This window comes from Chrysemys picta, chromosome 4 (assembly GCF_011386835.1).
Source record: "Chrysemys picta bellii isolate R12L10 chromosome 4, ASM1138683v2, whole genome shotgun sequence".
Classification (NCBI taxonomy): Eukaryota; Metazoa; Chordata; order Testudines; family Emydidae; genus Chrysemys; species Chrysemys picta.
In genome coordinates, this window is record NC_088794.1 from 42,256,822 (window position 1) to 42,276,723 (window position 19,902).

The window sequence follows — 19,902 nt, forward strand, 5'->3', positions numbered from 1 at the left end:
ATCATCTGGAAGGAAGGTCCCAACTATGGGATTGTTTCCCTCCACTCCAGCTTGATGTTCTCCTTTTCTGAGACTTTCATCTTCCTTGACAGCACAGAGGCTGTCAGGCTGAGGGTGGGACCTTTCTATTGTGTTCCTGAAAGTCTCAGCTATATACTTCTCTGTGTCCCTTAGCTCCTCCATTTCAGCCACTTTGGCCTCAAATGCCCGTATTGCATCTCTGAGGGCCATGAGCTGTTTTCACCATATGCTTACATACACCACCTGCCCACTAGTAATCATACATGCTGTATTCAGTCCAATAAATTGGATAGTCCACACTCTGCTTCTGGACTTCTGCCTGCATAATTCTTTTTATTCTTGCAGGGTTTCAGGCAGGGTTTGGGGGGGGAGGCAGGGTGCTTGTTTGTCTGCTTGTTTGGGTTTGGGGGGCGGGGGTAAGAGGGGTTATTGGCCTAAGATTAGAGTATATTTGTTAGATGTATCTGCCTCTTGCACTCTCTCTCTCTAAACCCTCTTATAAAACTTCCCTGTTTGGCAGCTTAGGTGCTGGCTTCTTAAAACTCTGCTCTCCATGAGTTAGTCCCCCTTCCCACTTTTTAAGGGGCTTGGGTCTCTCTTTGGATTTCTGTTATTCCATCAAAAAAATTCTGCTGAATATAATTTTGCAGATAAATAAAAATAATTTACTAATTCTTCTGATTGCAAAGATAGACTTCACAGTCTGATGCAATACAACACTGTCTTCCTGAGTCTTCAGACTGACAGTATTGGGTCAGATTTGAAACAACTTCCAAAGTAATAAATTGAACTCTTCAAACATGAATTGTACAAAAATAAGCTTGACTGAAAAAAATTCCAATTAAATCTGTTTTCTAACTTCCTTTTTCTTACAGATTAAAATTCTTGGTGTTTTCTTTATCTCATCTCAAGAGTTCCTGGCCAATGCCTATGTTTTGGCTGTCCTTCTATTTTTCGCCCTTCTGTTGCAAAGGACAATTCTCCAGGCATCATACTATGTCGCCATTGAAACTGGAATTAACTTGAGAGGAGCAATTCAGGTACCCAAGATGATAATAAGTAACATGCCTACAGAGGGGAAGTGCATACATACTAGAAATATAACAGCTGTAATAGACCCATAGGTTTAAAGTCTACTTAATTATATCATAGTAAATTGGGAGCTCTCCCACTGAGGTAAGTGTTACTATCCCACATCACACCATCAGCCCTTCTAGTCCAGCATTCGGCCTCTAATAATGGTCAGTAATGGATGCAGAGGAAGTACAAGGCCCCAGAAGTTGCCAGTTATGGAATAATATGCTCATAGGAGAACTTTCTTCCTAATGTTCTCATTTAGAGACTGTATGCTCTGAATCATGAGAGCGCAGTGGCACCAATTCAGATATTTTGGGGGGAGGGGAGGAATTCTGGTTCCCCACCCTCTCGGCAGGGACCTCATTCTGGTCCCTGCTCATTTTCCAAGCCCCCTACCTTCTTGCAGGGACCCGGAGTCTCCCTTGGACAGGAAGTCTCCCCTCCCTCTTATCCACACAGTACATAACCCAGTGCCTCCAGGAGTCAAGTTCTTGGAGGACTCCCCTGTGCTCTGCCATATTGGAACAGACTCCCTGTGCACCTGATCACAACACCATTTGTCCCATAATATTGTATAACTCTAAACACTGGATCAGAATAACTTTATTTGCTATACAGAGTTCTGCAGTTAGAAAAATTCTAACCATAAATAGAATAATTAACTGTAATGTTATAAGTTAATATTGCCAGATACACTGGTCAAAACATACCCTAAGAGATGTGAACAGTCAGCCCAGTAATAGTTAGCATTAATTAAACATCCAATCCGTTCAAATACACTAACAGCCACTGAAAGTACCCATTTATTACAAGGACTCTCATTAGCTGCTTAATTATTTAATCCACTCCTGATTATCCATTGTAAATTCTTTTTAGCTGCCAGATCTCTGGATTCCACTAATTCCAACCAGTATTGCCCTGGTTAGAGCTGATCAGAAAATTTCTGTGAAAACAAAATTTTGATCCAAAATGTGAGAGGAAATCACAAATGTTTGTTTTTTACCAACCTGTTCTTCTCCTCCTTAGCTTGGTTTCCCACTTTGTCCACTACTTTTAGCTGCCCCCAAAACCACAAATAACTATGAAAGGTACTTTAAATATAGTTGCCAGAAACTGATACAAAATTCCCTAAAAGGGTTACTACGTTGCTGGAAATGAGTGCGCTTGCCAAACACTACTTTCAGGATAGTTGTCACAAGCGAAGATTCTTGTTCCCTGTACTGTATGTTACACAAAGGTCCAGCTAAGAAATTCTGTTGTCATTCCAATGGAGAGCTTTTAGCAAACATCCTGGTGGCAGGCGAATGAAGGGCAGCAATTGCCTGACAGTCTTCCAGCCATACAGGGGTTTTTGGATAAGTTCTCTTTGTGCTATAGTTTCTCAATTTCCTGGCAATCTTTCATCTCCTTTCCTCCTTCATACGAATCTGCACGTGTCCTACATGGCTTAATCCCTTGTGATTTATGGCTGGCAACTGAATGCAATGGATACATGGAATCTGGGTGCCTTTCATCAAATAAGTCTCATGAACAGCCATGAAGCAAAGCTGTATAGCTTTAGTACCTAAATTAAAAATCAGTTGGTAAAAAGTGCTTCTCAAATATTGCATATTACTTATTTTCTGAATCATGGAGCCTAATTCTCCCTTCTTGTAACAATGGCTTTTAATTGAAAGGAGAATTAGGCCAACTATATTATTCATCCGTGGGTTTGTGACATTTTTATTGCAAATCTAGAGTTAAATTCACACAGTGAAGATCAGCACAGCAAAGGAGATCCTCGGGCTGGGTGAGGCCTGAACCAAACATCATGGAAAGTTAGAGAAGCATAAGTACCACAGACAGGACCAACTCTCCTTGCAGAATCTTTGGTTTCCATGGAGGTTACCAGTAGGTCTTCAGGCTCTATGAGGCTTCTCCTCATAGAGACTGCACTTGCCTCCCTAGTGGGGAATGCTCAGCAAAATGTTATGAATCTGATCTCTCCGAGTTTTCTGTGGGAGTGGAGGACAGGAGGTTTGGAAATTTTAAGTCCCATTAAAAAAGAGCTTAAGCATACATTCCTTGCACACATGCACAACTCTCATTGAAAGTAACAGGAGTTTTTATTGTTCAAAGTATGCAGGACTAGGGCACTCTTCTGTTTGTAACTGGAGATCTTGTTTTGTGTGTGTTCACTAATGCTTTTTGGCTACCTTTGGTGCATTTGTCTTCTAAATAACAAATTGGTTTTATTTTAAGATCAGCCCTTCACGTCGTGGGAGTTTCTCTAAAACAGTGGTTCCCAAACTTGTTCCGCTGCTTGTGCAGGGAAAGCCCCTGGCGGGCTGGGCCGGTTTGTTTACGTGCCGCATCCACAGGTTCAGCCAATCGCGGCTCCCAGTGGCCACGGTTCGCTGTTCCAGGCCAATGGGAGCTGCTGGAAGCGGCGTGGGCCGAGGGACGTACTGGCCACTGCTTCCAGCAGCTCCCATTGGCCTGGAGCAGCGATCCGCGGCCAGTGGGAGCCGCGATCGGCCGAACCTGCGGATGCGGCAGGCAAACAAACCGGCCCGGCCCGCCAGGGGCTTTCCCTGCACAAGCGGCAGAACAAGTTTGGGAACCACTGCTCTACAACATAGAAATCAAGTCGTTTTAATGGTAATGTAAAGCAGTCAGTGCTGTCTGATTTTTCTCTGAACATGAAACTTAATGTTCTAATTTCCAGACAAAAATATACAATAAGATTATGCAACTGTCCACTTCGAACATGTCTATGGGGGAAATGTCTGCAGGCCAGATCTGTAACCTGGTTGCCATAGATACAAACCAACTGATGTGGTTCTTCTTCCTCTGCCCTAACCTTTGGGCTATGCCTGTGCAGGTAAGAACATGGAATGTTCGTATGTTGTTAATGTACTTATGCCTTTAGTGATCATTCTCTCATGAATTTTGTTGAAGCAGAGAGAACAAGAAGATATAAATGTATTTAACAGAAATAAGAATGTTATAACAAGAATTAAAGAGGGTTTTCACTTAGAATGTCATACATTTCCTCAAGAACACCTAGGTGGTGTTTGAAAATAGCATGTAATTTGACAATGTGTTAGACTTATATTGGGAATTAACTCTTGGAGTGTTGCCATACAGACTTAGTTTTCTGCCACAGATGCCATCAGGTGCTGCCCCTTGTACCAATCGCATTACTTTGATGCGCCATTACGTTCACTGCATTGTGACACAACAGCAAAGGGGCTAACCATAGAGCATTACAATCACTTGTTTTCTGAATCCCAGTGGTGACTCACTGGAAGGTGTAAGGAAAGCAGGGGCTTATTGAAATAATTTAAGGCTCAATCCTGCATTCTTCGGTCATTCAACAAAACTGCCCTGCAAGCCCAAGGACAGTAACAGCAGGCCTTTTTCACTTAAACACCTATGCTCATTAGCCTTTCTTAAGCTGTTTTCAAAAACATATTTTAAAGATTAGTCTTGAATTTTAGTGCTCATGAAAGTGGGAAACTAATAGCACTGGCCACCAGGGGTATTGTACAGATGGGCACCAAATCCTTCCCGGTACAGCTCATTTCACCCTGACTACTCTGCTATTTTAGCCCTGGATCTCTGTCAGTCATAGAGTGCCAACATCCTGTCAAATTGTGCAATATTTTGTTCTGGCTTTTCATTGTGGATAAATGATTAACAGGAGCTAGACGCAGGCCACTAAATTTATATCCCAAAATATGATCTGATGCCTTGCCTCAGAGGATAATACATACGCCCACTATTCCTACTCCTAGAAATATCCTTCAGGGCCATTACATTTTTAAAACTCTTTCCTCTTGTTGTGAATTCCAGACAGACCAAATAAAAATCTGGAAGAAAACATAATTGTTTCTACACAGACAACTGCATTGTTTTAGATACCTATTTGGCCTAATTTGCTACAGTATTTAGCCTAGCCAAAAGCTACACTACATACACAGTATAATATGTGGGCTTGTGGTACTAATCATTTCAAATGACGGTGGCTATTATTTTACACAGGTGCCTTTTAATGTATCCAAATACTATAACTAGCAGCAAATCCCAATCACAACTCATGCTCATGAGATTGCACAGCTTCGTTTGCCACATGAAATCAGTTTGCTACTTTGTCCTCTCCTTTTTCCTTGCTCTCATCTATATACATGTCCATCCACAGTTCTTCACTCTTCTTTTTCCACTTGTACAGTACTGCCACCACCAGTTGTTGGCTCTTAATTGCCCAGTTCTGAAGCCCTTATGCATGAGTTATGCCCAATGAAATCAGGTTTGCTTGCATCAGGGCTTTAAGATGAAGAAAGCACAAAGTCCCTAGGTGTCTAACCCACTAAAACAGAGAGAGAGTGCAAATTACTTAGTTTGGAAAAGTCAATATTTAACAAAACCATAGAAACCTCTGAAACTCCCATTGGGAATTTCGAGAGGAGGTTGACAGTACTACAGTGTCACTGTATGGAAATTATTTCATCTGACATAAATACAGCAACTCCGATTGTATTTGTTGGGCTGTTTTTTTTTGTTTTTGCCAAGAATGCCCATGTGACAAATATAAATACTCAACAGTGAAAGAGACAACAGACTCTAAATTAATATGCTGCTTTTTAAAGTAGACAATTCAGTGATCAGATACATCAGTGATATTTCTGTTATGTTCATACTGCAAAGGTACTTTTGTGAGCAGAGTTACATAGGGGATGGTCTGGATAATCTAAAAGTCGGAGGGATGGATGTAGTCTAACTAGGGGCGGCTCTATGTTTTTTGCCGCCCCAAGCACGGCAGACAGGAGGCCTGCGGGCAGGCCGCGGTCACGCGGATTCTGCGGGGTTTCTGCGGGTGATCTGCCGGTCCCACATCTTTGGTGTACCCGCCGCTGAATTGCCACCGAAACCGCAGGACCGGCAGACCTCCCGCAGGCACCCATTTCCATCTAATGCTGTTCAGAAGTTATATTTAACAGTCAGTGCTGCAAGTGAGGAAACGTCAAGTAACGTTACTTCATATGTTACTGAACTGCATGTTATTAGAAGGCCATGTGGAGAGGAAGAAGTGATGTTTTTCTGATGAGGAGGCTTTATTTCTTCACTTGCAATCCAATTAATCATCCCCTCTTGAACTGCCTGGAGAATGCTCACACTTTTGAAATATCTAAAGTATTACCTTATGCTTTCTGTTGTCATTCTAATAATATTAGTGCTTGATTGAAGCTCTTCTAAGCCATGACATGAGCTGGAACACGAGGAATTCTGGATGATTCAGTGGCAAAACTCCCATTGACTCCAACAGAAGCTGCATCAGACCTTAGATGTCAAGTTAATGCATGAGAATTGAGAATAATGTTCATTGGTACAGAAGGGAGGCTGGCTATGCAGAAAGCAGACTAAAATACAAGTAGTAAACAAATTACGAAGTAGCAGCTTTTTTTTTTTTTTTATTGCTTTCACTTTTAGGGCCAGATCTTCATCTGGTATAAATGGCTGCAGCTCCACTGGGCTCTTCATGCTCTAGTTTCTGGTTTACACTTGAAAGTGACTGTCCATTAGGCAGTGTGATTGATTTTTGTTTTACTAATACAGTTATTCCTGTACAAGCCCTAGTGTGAATGCATTTGCACCAGTATAAAGGTGCTTGCTATTGGTATAGCTTAATCTCCTTCTCAAATGGGAATAACTATAGCATAGTTATAGTTACTGATATAACTGCATCCACACAATGGGGTATGTTCCACTTTAACTATACTTGTATCGTTAAAACAGTGCAACTTTCTAGGGTATAAAAGGCCTAAGATATGACTCATAACAATTATAAGTAAAATATTTTCACAAATAAATGTTTTTTGAACTCATGCTAGTGCTTAAACCCTGAATTTCCGTGATATTGCAGGAATAAATGAGATCATTATTGGAGGGGGTGGAGGGCAGCGGGGAGAGAGAAAGACAGTGTGCGTGTGTGTACGCATGCCCATGTGCAAGCATGAATATTATTTCCAGCAAACCTTGTGAAGACAATTATAACTGATAGTAACTATATTGAAGAGATGGTGACAGGCTGGTTGTTTGCTCTTAAAAAAAATCTGGATGTTAGGGCTCTGTGTCCATTCGCTGTAAAGTTATCCTGCCACACATATACACAGTGAATTGTACCCAGATAAAAAGGCACTTCTGAAGGAGCTTTGAGACACACAGAAGAATCTGTGTCTTTGATGAAAACATAAGGCTGGATTCTCAGTTACACTTTGGCCCTTTTACACTAGTCTGGCAGTGCAAAAGGGCTGTAATTTGGGTGTAAGTTACATTTACACCTACTTTAAGGCTCCTTTTACACTGCTAAGTCAGTGTCAAAGGTCCTCAATGTAACTGAGAATCAGACTCATTTTGTTTGTGTTTTGTGTAGTGTACAACAATCCTTTAGCTTTTGAAAATATTATCTCCAATATCAATGAGGGTTCTAACTTTCCTATCAACCTAGCAAAAAATATATCTACATTAAAATGCATTGTTATCCTACAGTGTTCTACAGCAAATCAGGATAATTCCCATATTGTTTTTGTAGCATGCTGAATGCACTGTGCTATAGAAATCAATGAATTCTGCATCATGTTTGTCAGACTCCACTCCAAGATGCCTTTGCCCCTCATCCATTCATTGCTTTTCCTAATAATACGGCACGAGCACTTAAATGGATGCTCAAAAGAGTCTTCTAATCAAAAATTGAACAAACCAAGCAATTATTTAAAACAAATTAATTTTTACTTTGGAGAGACTTAACCAACATTTTAGCCATTTTTATGAGTTTCATAACTTCTCCTTGATTAGAAGATTTGTGCGTTTATATATTTTTTTCTAAAAGTGTACAGACTTTGAGCCCTATCTTTGTTCCAATTGAAGTGAATGGGAGTTTTGCTATGGCTTTCAGTAGCTGCCTGATTCAAGCCCATTGAAGTCAATAGAAAGATTCCCTAGGAGCAGTATTAGGCCCTGTAAGGGCTTTTACCTTTCTGCCATAGATGTCCTTCTTTCTCTACAGAAAATCCCACATCCTTAAACCCCCGAGTCATTGAGAAGGATAATTTATATTTTTAATCAAACATACTTTACCTTTTAAAACCAGACACCAGGCAGATTTTTATTCATTTGTAACAGAATCAGTCATACTATTGAGTTTCTTGGTCATGGTAAATTGTCATAAATATCCCTGTCGTGGGCAGAGAAGAGCTTTGAGGTTTTGCTTAAAGGAAGTTATGTAAAGTTTCATTACAGGATTTTTTAAAACCATGATCCTCTGGGAATTGTGATGTAACTACTTGCTAGCTGCCAGATAACATTTGAATGGGCTGAGAACAATAACTAGCCACTCTTTTAGAGAGACAAGGTGGATGAGGTAATGTCTTTTATTGGACCAACTGATATTACCTCACCCACCTTGTCTCTCTAATACCTTGGTACCAACACAGCTACAACAACACTGCATATCATGATTATGTGGTGTCTTATATGATGAGGATTAGAATTCATTGCAAGAATCATTAGATGTTTCAGCTGCTAATATCCACACCCTTGTACTGCAAAGGTATTTTTGTCCAATGCGTGCTTTGAATATTGAAAACGTTTATATCTCATATCACAGTATGGGGGAGAAGATGAGGATAGGATCACTTTTAATCAACTGTAAAGTACAGGATCATAGTTCTGCTGTCCCAGATGCTGGCCACTCCCACAGCTTGGACAGTGAACCTCATGAGTTTACACCCACAAAACTTGTCTCTGGGGCAGATAAAATAAATGGGTTTCCCGCTCCTCTCTGTTCCATCCCTAGAATCAGTGGATCCCCTAGAACTTGGCAGTCCACAAAGGTTAGGGCTGTCTACTTGGAGTTCCTGTGCCAAAATGAGTAAAATATCAACTGTATTTTTAACATTCTTTAATACTGTTCTCCATTGTGGGAAACTGCCACTCTTATGTATGTATAATCCTAATGAATTAAATTAGACTTTTCCCATGCATCATGGACTGAAAGATTGAGTTCAAACTTGGAGCTGTAGGTTTCCCCTTAATTTAAAAAAAGGGGGGGAGAGACTTTAAATCTGCCAAAAATTGTGACAAAAATATGTGCAAGTGTAATAAAGTACACATCATGTCATCCAATCACCAAGGGGGGAAAAGGGCTGTAGTAACTGTCAACAGCACAGCGAGAAATACTAAATGAAAAGATTTTCAACTATTTTTATTGTTTGTTACCGTAGCACCTATGGTACTTTGTTGCAATACAGAGCACTGTAATATTCTGTACATGGTACTATCTGTAGCAGGGAATCCAGGCAGTACAGAAATGTACAGCAAGCTTTTCTAAACTTCTTGCAATCTGAGATTAAAAAAACACAGCCCACCAATGGAAGAAGATCCCTGTATGTTTATTTAGAATCACACTGGAACATCCATATTTTTCCACACCAAGCTGTGCTTTTTCTACCAGTAGTAAGTTAATGAGACTCTGAGCAGGGTAAATTGACCATAATTATGGGTTGGGTTTGGGTTTAGGTTTTTTGTGGTTTTTTTGTACTTTGGCTTGACCTCTACTCCTCCCATCTTTGTTCAGACCACATGCCTTCCTTGGAGATTGCATAGCTTTGGTGGATTTAAAACACTTTATGTGGTAGGTTAGTAATGCAGCATATCAAGCAAAACTTCTGGGGTTGTACATGAAACCCTGAGGCAGGCTTTGTCATAGTGAATTGCTGTTTTTCAGCATACAATCCAGGGGCATTTATGGCCTTCACTGTCTGCTTATGCTTTGCTGTGCGTATACAATGAGGTAATTCCTTGTCTTTTCACCCTTTCTTACATCAGATTATTGTAGGTGTGCTTCTGCTCTACTACCTGCTTGGAATCAGTGCCTTAATTGGAGCAGTAGTGATCATAGTTCTTGCACCTGTCCAGTACTTTGTGGCAACAAAACTCTCACAGGCCCAAAGAAGCACATTGGTAAGTATCTCTGGTATTTCTTCATTCATCTGCATTTAGAATTGCAAAGCTAAGCCTATGACATTGACCAAATACTGCCTGTCAAAGATTTTGTAACATTCTAGTATGTCAAAGGCAGGATGCGAAAGTGATGAAAAGACAATTTGTCTTAGAATTATTCTCTTAAACGGTTGTTGTTTTTCTCTTTACAGTAAGTAACTTGAGATTTGATAATTCTTCTCTTTTCCTGTCTTATAAATTAAAACAAAGTCAATGATCATTCTGTCCACTGAAATGCTATTGTACATAATAGAGCCAAATGCTCATCCCACACAAAGCCCAAAAAAATGAACCTAGTTTGGGGGGGGGGGGGCGCATAGGGAGAAGGACTCCTTCACTCTAGCTCAGAACAAGTCACAGAGCATAGGCGCAGGAACTAGTGGTGCGGGGGTTGCTGCAGAACCCCCGGGGTCCCGGCTGCCAGCCACGTACACCCGGGGTCCCAGCTGTCGGCCTCAGCTCGGTGGGGTGGACAGGGATAAGGGGGCTGGCTTTCAGCAACCCCACTATTAAAAATGTTCCAGTGCCACTGTCACAGAATATCGGTGCAAACACACCCGGCTGTTACTGTAGCCTCTGAAAAGTACTAGAAGCCATGCAACATGATACATGTGGGGGTTTGGTTAGTAGAACCCCATAGTTTGCATAGCCACTGGTCATCACTTAACCCTGCCTTGACTTGCACTTAAATTCTCCCCCATCCAATCACCTGCACTGCTGCAGCCCAAGTTGCCACAGATCAGTGCTTCACAGCACAAAGAATGTGGAGCCCTCCTCTGAAGCCTGTCCCTATACTCAGTAGAATCACTATTGCATTGCCTTTCCAGCCATGTGAGCCCATTTAGGGGGTCAGGGGACAAGATTTGCTCCCTGAGATCTACTTTGCCCTCAGTATGCACACGTAGCACTGAGTATTAATGGGAGTTATACATAAGTATCCCCACCTCCAAATACCTTCCATAGTATCAACTCCTCTAGAAATGTGTGTGGCCTTCATCCTCATATCTGAGCAATAATGGGTTGCCTTGGAAAAAAAGAAAAGAATTACAAAACAACATATGTGTTCAATTTAGTACATCCTTACTAGCACATTATACAGTGGCAGTCTGTGTGGCTTTTAATTACCATGTAAAATGTTTATTTCAGATTGTCAGCAGCTACTGAGATTTACTTTACGTGGGGATATTTCATTACACAGTGAACATTCAGCAAACATTCTTGGCACTAGAAATCATGCCAACCCCTGGGTGTGTCTGAAAGACCATGTAGGGGTGAGATTTTTATTAGCTAGGTGATTTAGGAACACCAGTCCCATTGAAAGTCAGTGGGACTTTGTGCTCCTTAGTCACCTAGACACTTTTGAAAATCACACCCCTAGAAAGGGAATGTTGAATGGACAGAGCCATTGAAAATATTATTGACTGATTACTCTATGCAACCTGCTGGGGACTGCAGGATGTTTACATGGTGACACAGATCCTCATTCTAAGGTGCTCTAGTAATCCTCCTTAAATTAATTTACATGTAATTGTTGCAGGAATATTCCAATGAGAGACTGAAGAAAACAAATGAGATGCTTCGGGGCATTAAACTCCTTAAACTCTATGCCTGGGAACATATCTTTCACAGCAGTGTGGAGGAAACCCGGCAAAAGGAAATGACCAGCCTTAAGGCCTTTGCTCTCTATACCTCCATATCAAGTAAGCTGCTTCCTTATCACACTGATGAGCTTATGTACTGGTACATTATTACCTCCTAATGAGTTTACCATTTCTCAGCTGGCGTAGATCCTGCTGCTTTAGGGTCTGATCCCATACTCCTTATTGTGCAGGCAGATCTTCCCTTTGATTCAGTAGAGTTCAGTTTATGCATGTGTGCCCTGAATAATTAGGCCCTTAATGAGCTAAATAAACCTAATAACTACAAAATGTGTCAATTCAAGTAATCCATGGAATTTTTTCTCCTTTACAAAATGTGAATTTGGAGGTCAGGGTGAAGGACAAATAGCAGCAGCTAGAGGAGGGCTCCCTGGGGGAGTTTAGTGCTGTGTAACCTTCCTCCTCTGACTCTGCCTGTGCACCCCAATCCAGTCTAGCATCACTTTCTGTTTTTCCCGTCTTAAGCCTCACTGGAATGACGAGTGCCAGCTATGTGATGGTTTTGTGATGTGTGCAAATTAAACTAGCGTTTGTACATGGGTCTGCAGATTTGAAAAGTCATCACAATTCCTTGTACAGGCCCAGTAATCCAGGATTAGCTGAACTTCAAGCTACAAAACCTTGTGTGAGATAGCTGATTTAGGGCCTGTTGCTGCACTGTGATGCACTGGTGAAAAAGCCTGCTTGTATAGCACTTCCACTTTGAGAATTGGCTGGCTAGGGTAGCTGAGATTACTCAACGGAAGCAGTCTGTATTGCTGCCTGTGGAACAGTAATAGGATCATACTGGAGTTGGGAAGTGCCAAAGGCAAAGCAGAGATACTTGGTTTTATTCAGGACAACACAGTGACTTGCTGTGTATCATTTAGGGTTGTAAAAAGTTCCTGTAGATTCAGACCAGGAGTAACTGCCTAATTGCTGCTTTAATTGGGCCTGTGACTTCATAGGGATTTTTCCTATGAACAATAGACAGCTAAAAAATGTAGAAAAGTGCTGCAGAGGGCCCTTATTGACTTATGGCTTTATTTCCAATGTGATGTCATAGTATGTTGTATCACAGTATCATGTATCAAGCAATCTACACCTCGGTAATACACCACAGTACCACGTAGAAAGCAATATACACCTCGGTACAGAACAAGGAGTAATGGTCTCAAGTTGCAGTGGGGGATGTTTAGGTTGGATATTAGGAAAAACTTCTTCACTAGGAGGGTGGTGAAGCACTGGAATGGGTTACCTAGGGAGGTGGTGAAATCTCCTTCCTTAGAAGTTTTTAAGGTCAGACTTGACAAAGCCCTGGCTGGGATGATTTAGTTGGGGATTGGTCCTGCTTTGAGCAGGGGGTTGGACTAGATGACCTCCTGAGGTCCCTTCCAACCCTGATATTCTATGATTCTGTGGTAGTGAGGCTACAGAACAGAAAGATATCACAGGCTCCTTACCTAGATGGTTTCATTATGATTCTCAGCAGGATCCTAGCATTCTGGGGATGGGTGAAGCTGTGAGACCCTAAGCAATTTTCAGCATTCCAGGTTTTTTTTTATTCCCCCTTCAATCTTACTTCATCTCCTAGCCTCTGTAAAGCATTTACTCTCCCTCTGAGTTGAGCTGAGCCAAGCCTATAATTGAAGAGGTTGTAAAAAGTTCCTGTAACCTCAGGTCAGGAGTATCTGCACCTTTGCTGCTTTAACTTAGGCCAGGTTTACACTACAAACTTACATCAGTAGAACTATGTTGCTCAGGGGCATGAAAAATCCACACCCCAGAGTGATGCAGTTATAACAACCTAACCCCTGGTGTAGACAGCGCTATATTGACAGGAGAACTTCTCCCATCGACATAGTTACGGCCTCTCACAGAGGTGGATTAACTATGCCGATGAGAGAAGCTCTCCCATTAGCATTGTAGCATCCTCCCTAAAGTGCTACATCAGTGCCGCTGCAGCTTTTTAAGTGTAGGCCTTCCCTTAGGCTATCAATAGAGTTACATTGATTTACGCTACCTGATGCTCTGGCATACTATATGGGGATTATAAAGGCACAGAACTCATTATTTTTCTCAGTATAGATATAAATAGAGTGACAGGCATAACTAACATCAGATCTGCTGTCTGGGACTCATACATCATTTATAGCTACTCTTTATTTGTTGTTCACAACCATAAGTGAAAACTTGTCACCCTCATTGTCTCAAAGCAATAGTGTAAAAATACAAGTATGTGTCAATACAAATTAAGTCAAAAAATGATGCACCAGTAATAACTTATTAAGAATCAATAGTGACTCAAAACAGCACAGAAAAATAGCACTATTGTGATATGAACAAGGTGGAGATAAACTTGGAGACTCTTGGATATTGTCCTGGCAGTACAAAGTAATGGAAATTAATTTTGGTGACTCTTGCACACACCTGAATAGGTATACATAATTCATTAGAATGGATGACTCTACCATTCCAGTCTGCCTGTCTGTCTATCAAAATTTCTAAGGTACCTATCTCTGTGGTATATAAGCATTGGTATCTATATACCTGATATCACCATAATTCACCACAATAAAATATATATTGCACCTGAGAATGTGGGAATAATACATGATGATGTCATCCTCACTCTTTTTCTCTCTCTATAAAGCTGTACATTGCCTGTGTAAGATTTTATTTTTAAAAGTAAAGGGAAAAGCGTGAGGGATATGTTGGAGATATTTTGTGTGTCATTGGGCAAGAGGAAGGATAGACTTTTTTCAGGACAATGGGAGCAGAATTTTTTAGATATTTTCTAGAATTTGTTTTTAAATGTTCTGAACCTTGAGTCTTGAAAATGGTATCTTATTATCTGTAGTTAACTGCTTCCTCCTGTTCAGGTTAATGGTTGAGTATACCTCACCTTTGATGAGGGACAGATTTTCAGTGGATCACAATAAATGCATTTGCAACATTTATGGGTATATCAGTGTGGCCTTAAGAGAACCTTCATTTGAACACACAGATTGGTAGTTAAATGTCTCTGCCTCTTCACCCACATACACAAATGTAGTGTTTTGCATTTGCAGGGAACTGCAGTGGATGCTGCAGGCACTTTCTTGGAAATAGGCTCTTACCATCTATTTGATAAATTGTCCCTGTCAGAATCAAACTAAGGAGGATGGCTTAGCAGTGATGCAAAGTATTTTCAAAGAACAAGTTTTTGACTTTTTTAACAATGAATTTATTACCAGGAGCACACCAGCCTCCTGTGAGTTTTCACACCATGCTGGTAAATGAGAGATTCACAAACATTGTATGTAGTGCAGCTGTATCCATGTCGGTCCCAAGAAAGCTTGTCTCTCTCACCAACAGAACTTGGTCCAATAAAATATATTACCACACCCACCTTGTCTCTCTAAGAATCACAAATATTCAGTTTTAGAAGATGCAGCATGTATTGTATATACAGAGGTACAGAGACAGAAATAAATGGTTTTCTCTTTCCTTTGATCTCTTGCTGGAAACAAAATAATCCCAGGTTTTCTCACAAGGAAAAGCACGGTACCTGATCCCAGATCTAAGGTGTTGAGTTAATTTCCTTTTTTCTCAGTTCTGTTTCCCTTTGTCCAAGGACAATGCTTTTGACAGAATCCAACTCATCTGCAATACCTGAAATCGGAAATAAATTTCTTTTAAAAACACTTCAATATACCACATTTGCCTGATAATGGTAATGCATCCATTTTTTTTTTGTTTAAAATAGTTTCATTTAAAGGAATTAATTGGCCCCATTGAAATAACTGGCAAAACTCCTATGGACTTCCATAGAATCAGGATTTCACCTCCAGTCCTGACTATAACTACCATTTTCCCCCTACCCCAAGTGAATCAGTTGGATAGGTCATCGTTATGATCATACACTGGAGGAGAATATTGCCGGTGGGCAGTCTGCAGCAAAAGAGGGTCTATCCATGACCAAACTTTGCTGGGTTCTCTGCTTAGACATGCACAAAAAACAAATCTATGTACTTCAAAACTCCCACAGGTAAATTTCAAATACAATGACTTAGTGGATTTAAGAAACCAACAGCTCTAGGATGCAAATTTCTTAAAGGCCTTAGAAACACATTCCTTATCAAAGGTCCTGCATCACATTTTCTCTATATTTCATACGTGTGACAACTGTACCGCAGGAAGGTCATGGGGGACAAAGTTGAAATTGTTTTGAACTTCAGCACAACCATTTCATTTTTTTAAAATGTAAACTTAACTTTGAATTTTCCAGGCTTTTAAACATTTGTGGGTTGTTTTGTGTGGGGGGGGGAGGGAATCATTTTCCTTTTAAAAAATTGCCTAATTATTGATCAATATTTAGAATTTAATTCTAGCTTTAACCAAGTTTTTGCCTGAGAAATATAAATATATGCAATACTCATTAATGCAAACATTCTAAATAAGAATTAGGGCTACATTAACATGACAAATTCATTTTTTTAAGCATATAGAACATGAAAAAATGGAGTATATTTTCAGGATTCATTAAAGATCTTTTTTAATGTTTGAAAACAGGAAGGATAGTCTACCAATGTCTAACGGCACATTAAATCCTTCTGGGAGTTCATGTCCAAAAAAGGACAGCCAAGGAGTCAGCCAAAACTGTTTGAGGGTCAAATGAGGACATTCCGCAGGAGAAGATAAAATAACTTGGGAATATTTTTACTGTCTGAACATTGACTAAGCCTGGTGAGAGGAAAAGACAGGCATGGATATAAATAAAAATTGAGGTTAACCTCTTTCTTTAGTATTACGAAACTACTGATATTTTCCTATGATAGATGCAGTGAGGTATCTTATAATATGCTTAGGCTTGGAAGAAGTAGATTTTTATCAGTAAATGTCAGTAAACATCAACTTCACTGTACACACATGAACTGAAGAAAAAATATTTCCATCAATAATATTTGAAATTTACAGATAGGCAAAGTAAGAAAATACTGCTTGAGAACTTCTTAGAGTTTGATTTTAGGATATTTCCTTTGTATATTATGACAGGTGATGTTGGCAATTGAGGTTTTAACTGTTCTAGAACTTTAATGATAGCAGAAATTGAGATTAAAAACGTTAAATAATTATTGTGTGACCTCTTTTAATTTCCTAAACTGTGAAAATTTAAATCAATAAAAACTGAAAAAATGCTTAGAACCCATAATTTTGAACTGTGAATATGTAAATCAATAATTAAAAAGAATGCTTAAAAATAAATATAGATGGCTTTACCTCCATAAAAATCAAATTCTGCCAAGCCAAAATATAAGAACATAAGAATGCCCGTACTGGGTCAGACCAATGGTCCATCTAGCCCAGTATCCTGTCTCTGACAGTGGCCAGTGCCAGATGCTTCAGAGAGTATGAGCAGAACAGGGCAATTATCAAATGATCGATGCCCTGCCATCCAGTCCCGGCTTCTTGCAGTTGGAGGTTTAAGGATGCCTGGAACATGGGGTTGCCTCCCTGACCATCTTGGCTAATAGCCATTGATGGACCTTCCTCCATGAACTTATCTAATTCCTTTTTGAACCCATTTATACTTTTACCTTCACAACAGCCCGTGGTAATGAGTTGCACAGTTTGCGTGTGTGTGTGTGTGTGTGTGTGTGTGTGTGTGTGTGTGTGTGTGTGTGTGTGTGTGAAGAAGTACTTCTTTATGTTTGTTTTAAACCTACTGTTTTGTTTTAAAACTGCCTATTAATATCATCAGATGATTTTTAGTTCTAGTATTATGTGAAGGGTTAATAACACTTCCCTATTCACTTCCTCTTTCTCATGCATGATTTCATAGACCTCTATCATATCCCCACTAAGGTGTGTCTCTTCTAAGCTGAACAGTCCCCGTCTTTTTAGTGGTTCCATACCCCAACTCATTTTTGTTGCCCTTCTCTGCACCTTTTCCAATTCTAATATATCTGTTTTGAGATGGGGTGACCAGAACTGCACACAGTATTCAAGGAGTAGGTGTATCATGGTTTTATATAGTAGCATTATGATATTTTCTGTTTTATTATTTATCTCTTTCCTAATAGTTTGTACCATTGTTACCTTTTTTTGAGTGCCACTGAACCCTGAGAGAATGTTTTCAGAGAACTATCCACAATGTCACCAAGATTTCTTTCTAATTTAGAAAGAAACAGCTAATTTAGACCCCATCATTTAGTACATTTAGTTAGGATTGTTTTTGCTAATGTGCATGACTTTGCACTTTTCAACATTGAATTTCATCTGCCATTTTGTGACGTAGTGACCCAGTTTAGTGAGATCCCTTTGTAGCTCTTTGCAGTGAGCTTAGGACTTAACTATCTTGCATAATTTTGTATCATCTGCACATTTTTCCATGCCACTGTTGACCCACTTTTCCAGATCATTTATGAATATGTTGAATATCACAGGTCCAAGCACAGATCCTTAGGAGAACCTGCTATTTACCTGTCTCTCTGTTGTAAAAGCTGGCCATTTACTCTTACACTTTGTTTCCTATCTTTTAACCAGCTAGTGACCCATGAAAGGACCCTCCCTCTTACCCCATGACTGCTTAGTTTGGTTATGAGCTTTTAATGAGGGACCTTGTTAAAGGCTTTCTGAAAGTCCAAGTAGGCTATATCAACTGGATCACTCTTGTCCACATGTTTGTTGGCGTCCTCAAACAATTCTGATAAATTGGTGAGGTATAATGTCCCTTGACAAAAGCCGTGTTGATTCTTCCCCAACATATCATGTTTATTGGTGTGTCTGATTATATTGTTCTTTACTATAGTTTCAACCAATTTGTCTGGTACTGAAGTTATGCTTACCGGCCTGTAATTGCCAGAATCGCCTCTGGAGATTTTTTTAAAATTGGCATTATGTTAGCTACTCTTCTGTTATCTGGTACAGAGGCTCATTTAAGCAATAGGTTACATACCACAGTGAGTAGTTCTTCAATTTCATATTTGAGTTCCTTCAGAACTCTGGGGTGAACACCATCGGTCCTGGTGATTTAATACTATTTTAATTTATCAGTTTGTTCTAAAACCTCCTCTATTGACACTTCAATCTGGGACAGTTTCTCAGATTTGTCACATAAAAAGAATAGCGTAGCTGTGGGGGGTCTCCATATCCCATATCCTCTGCAGCAAAGACCAATGTAAAGAGTCCTTGAGTGCTCCTTGATCATCCAATGGTCCCATTGACTGTTTAGCAGGCTTCTTGTTTCCAATGTAATTAGCTAGTTGCTCTTCAAATTCTTTTTTGGTTTGCCTTATTATACTTGTCAGAGTTTATGCTCCTTTCTATTTTCCTCACTAGGATTTGACTTCCAGTTTTTAAACAATGCCTTTTTGCCTCTAACCACCTCTTTTACTCTATAGTTTAGCCATGGTGGCACTTTTTGGTCCTCTTACTGTGTGTGTGTGTGTGGTTTTTTTTTTAATTTGGAGTATACATTTAGTTTAAAAACATCTATTATGATGTTTTTAACTAGTCTTCATGCAGTTTGCAAGCATTTCACCCTTGCGACTGTTCCTTTTAATTTCCGTTTAACTAGCTTCTTCATTTTTGTGTACTTCCCCTTTATGAAGTTGAATGCTACTGTAGTGGGTTTCTTTGGAACTTTTCCCCTACAAGGATGTTAATGATCACTATTACCAAGCAGGTCAGCTACATTCACCTCTTCGGCCAGATCCTGTGCTGCACTTAAGACTAAATCAGGTATTGCCTCTTTCCTTGTGGGTTCCAAGCTACTCCATGAAGCAGTCATTTAATGTATATAGAAATATTGTCTCAGCATCTCTTCCTAAGGTGATACATACCCGGTCAATCTGAGAATAGTTGAAATCCCCCATTATTTTTGCAGTTTCTGCCTTTGTAGCCTCTTTAATCTCCCCGACCATTTCACAGTTACTGTCGCCATTCTCATCAGGTGGTCGGTAGTATATTCCTCTTACTATACTCTTATTATTCAAGCATGGAATTTCTATCCATGGTTCTATGGTACTTTGGTTCATTGAAGATTTTTACATCATTTGACTCTGTGATTTCTTTCACATACAGTGCCACTCTCCCACTGATGTGACCCACTCTGTCATTCCTGTATATTTAGTGTGACCAG

The 19,902-nt window shown here is 40.0% G+C and overlaps 1 protein-coding gene across 16 annotated transcripts in view; it reads left to right on the forward strand.

The window, feature by feature from the left end:
* ABCC8 (ATP binding cassette subfamily C member 8) overlaps nucleotides 1–19,902 on the forward strand; it is a 135,399-nt gene that overhangs the window by 36,987 nt on the left and 78,510 nt on the right. For all 16 annotated transcript variants that reach the window (XR_006176540.2, XR_010600500.1, XR_006176539.2 and 13 more), the window contains 4 exons: nucleotides 897–1,061; nucleotides 3,806–3,961; nucleotides 9,967–10,101; nucleotides 11,678–11,840. Coding sequence is in view for 12 of the 16 variants with exons in the window: in XM_042858808.2 (XP_042714742.2) it covers nucleotides 897–1,061; nucleotides 3,806–3,961; nucleotides 9,967–10,101; nucleotides 11,678–11,840 (619 nt within the window). In the remaining 4 variants the exon portion in view is untranslated. The remainder of the gene's footprint in view (nucleotides 1–896; nucleotides 1,062–3,805; nucleotides 3,962–9,966; nucleotides 10,102–11,677; nucleotides 11,841–19,902) is intronic.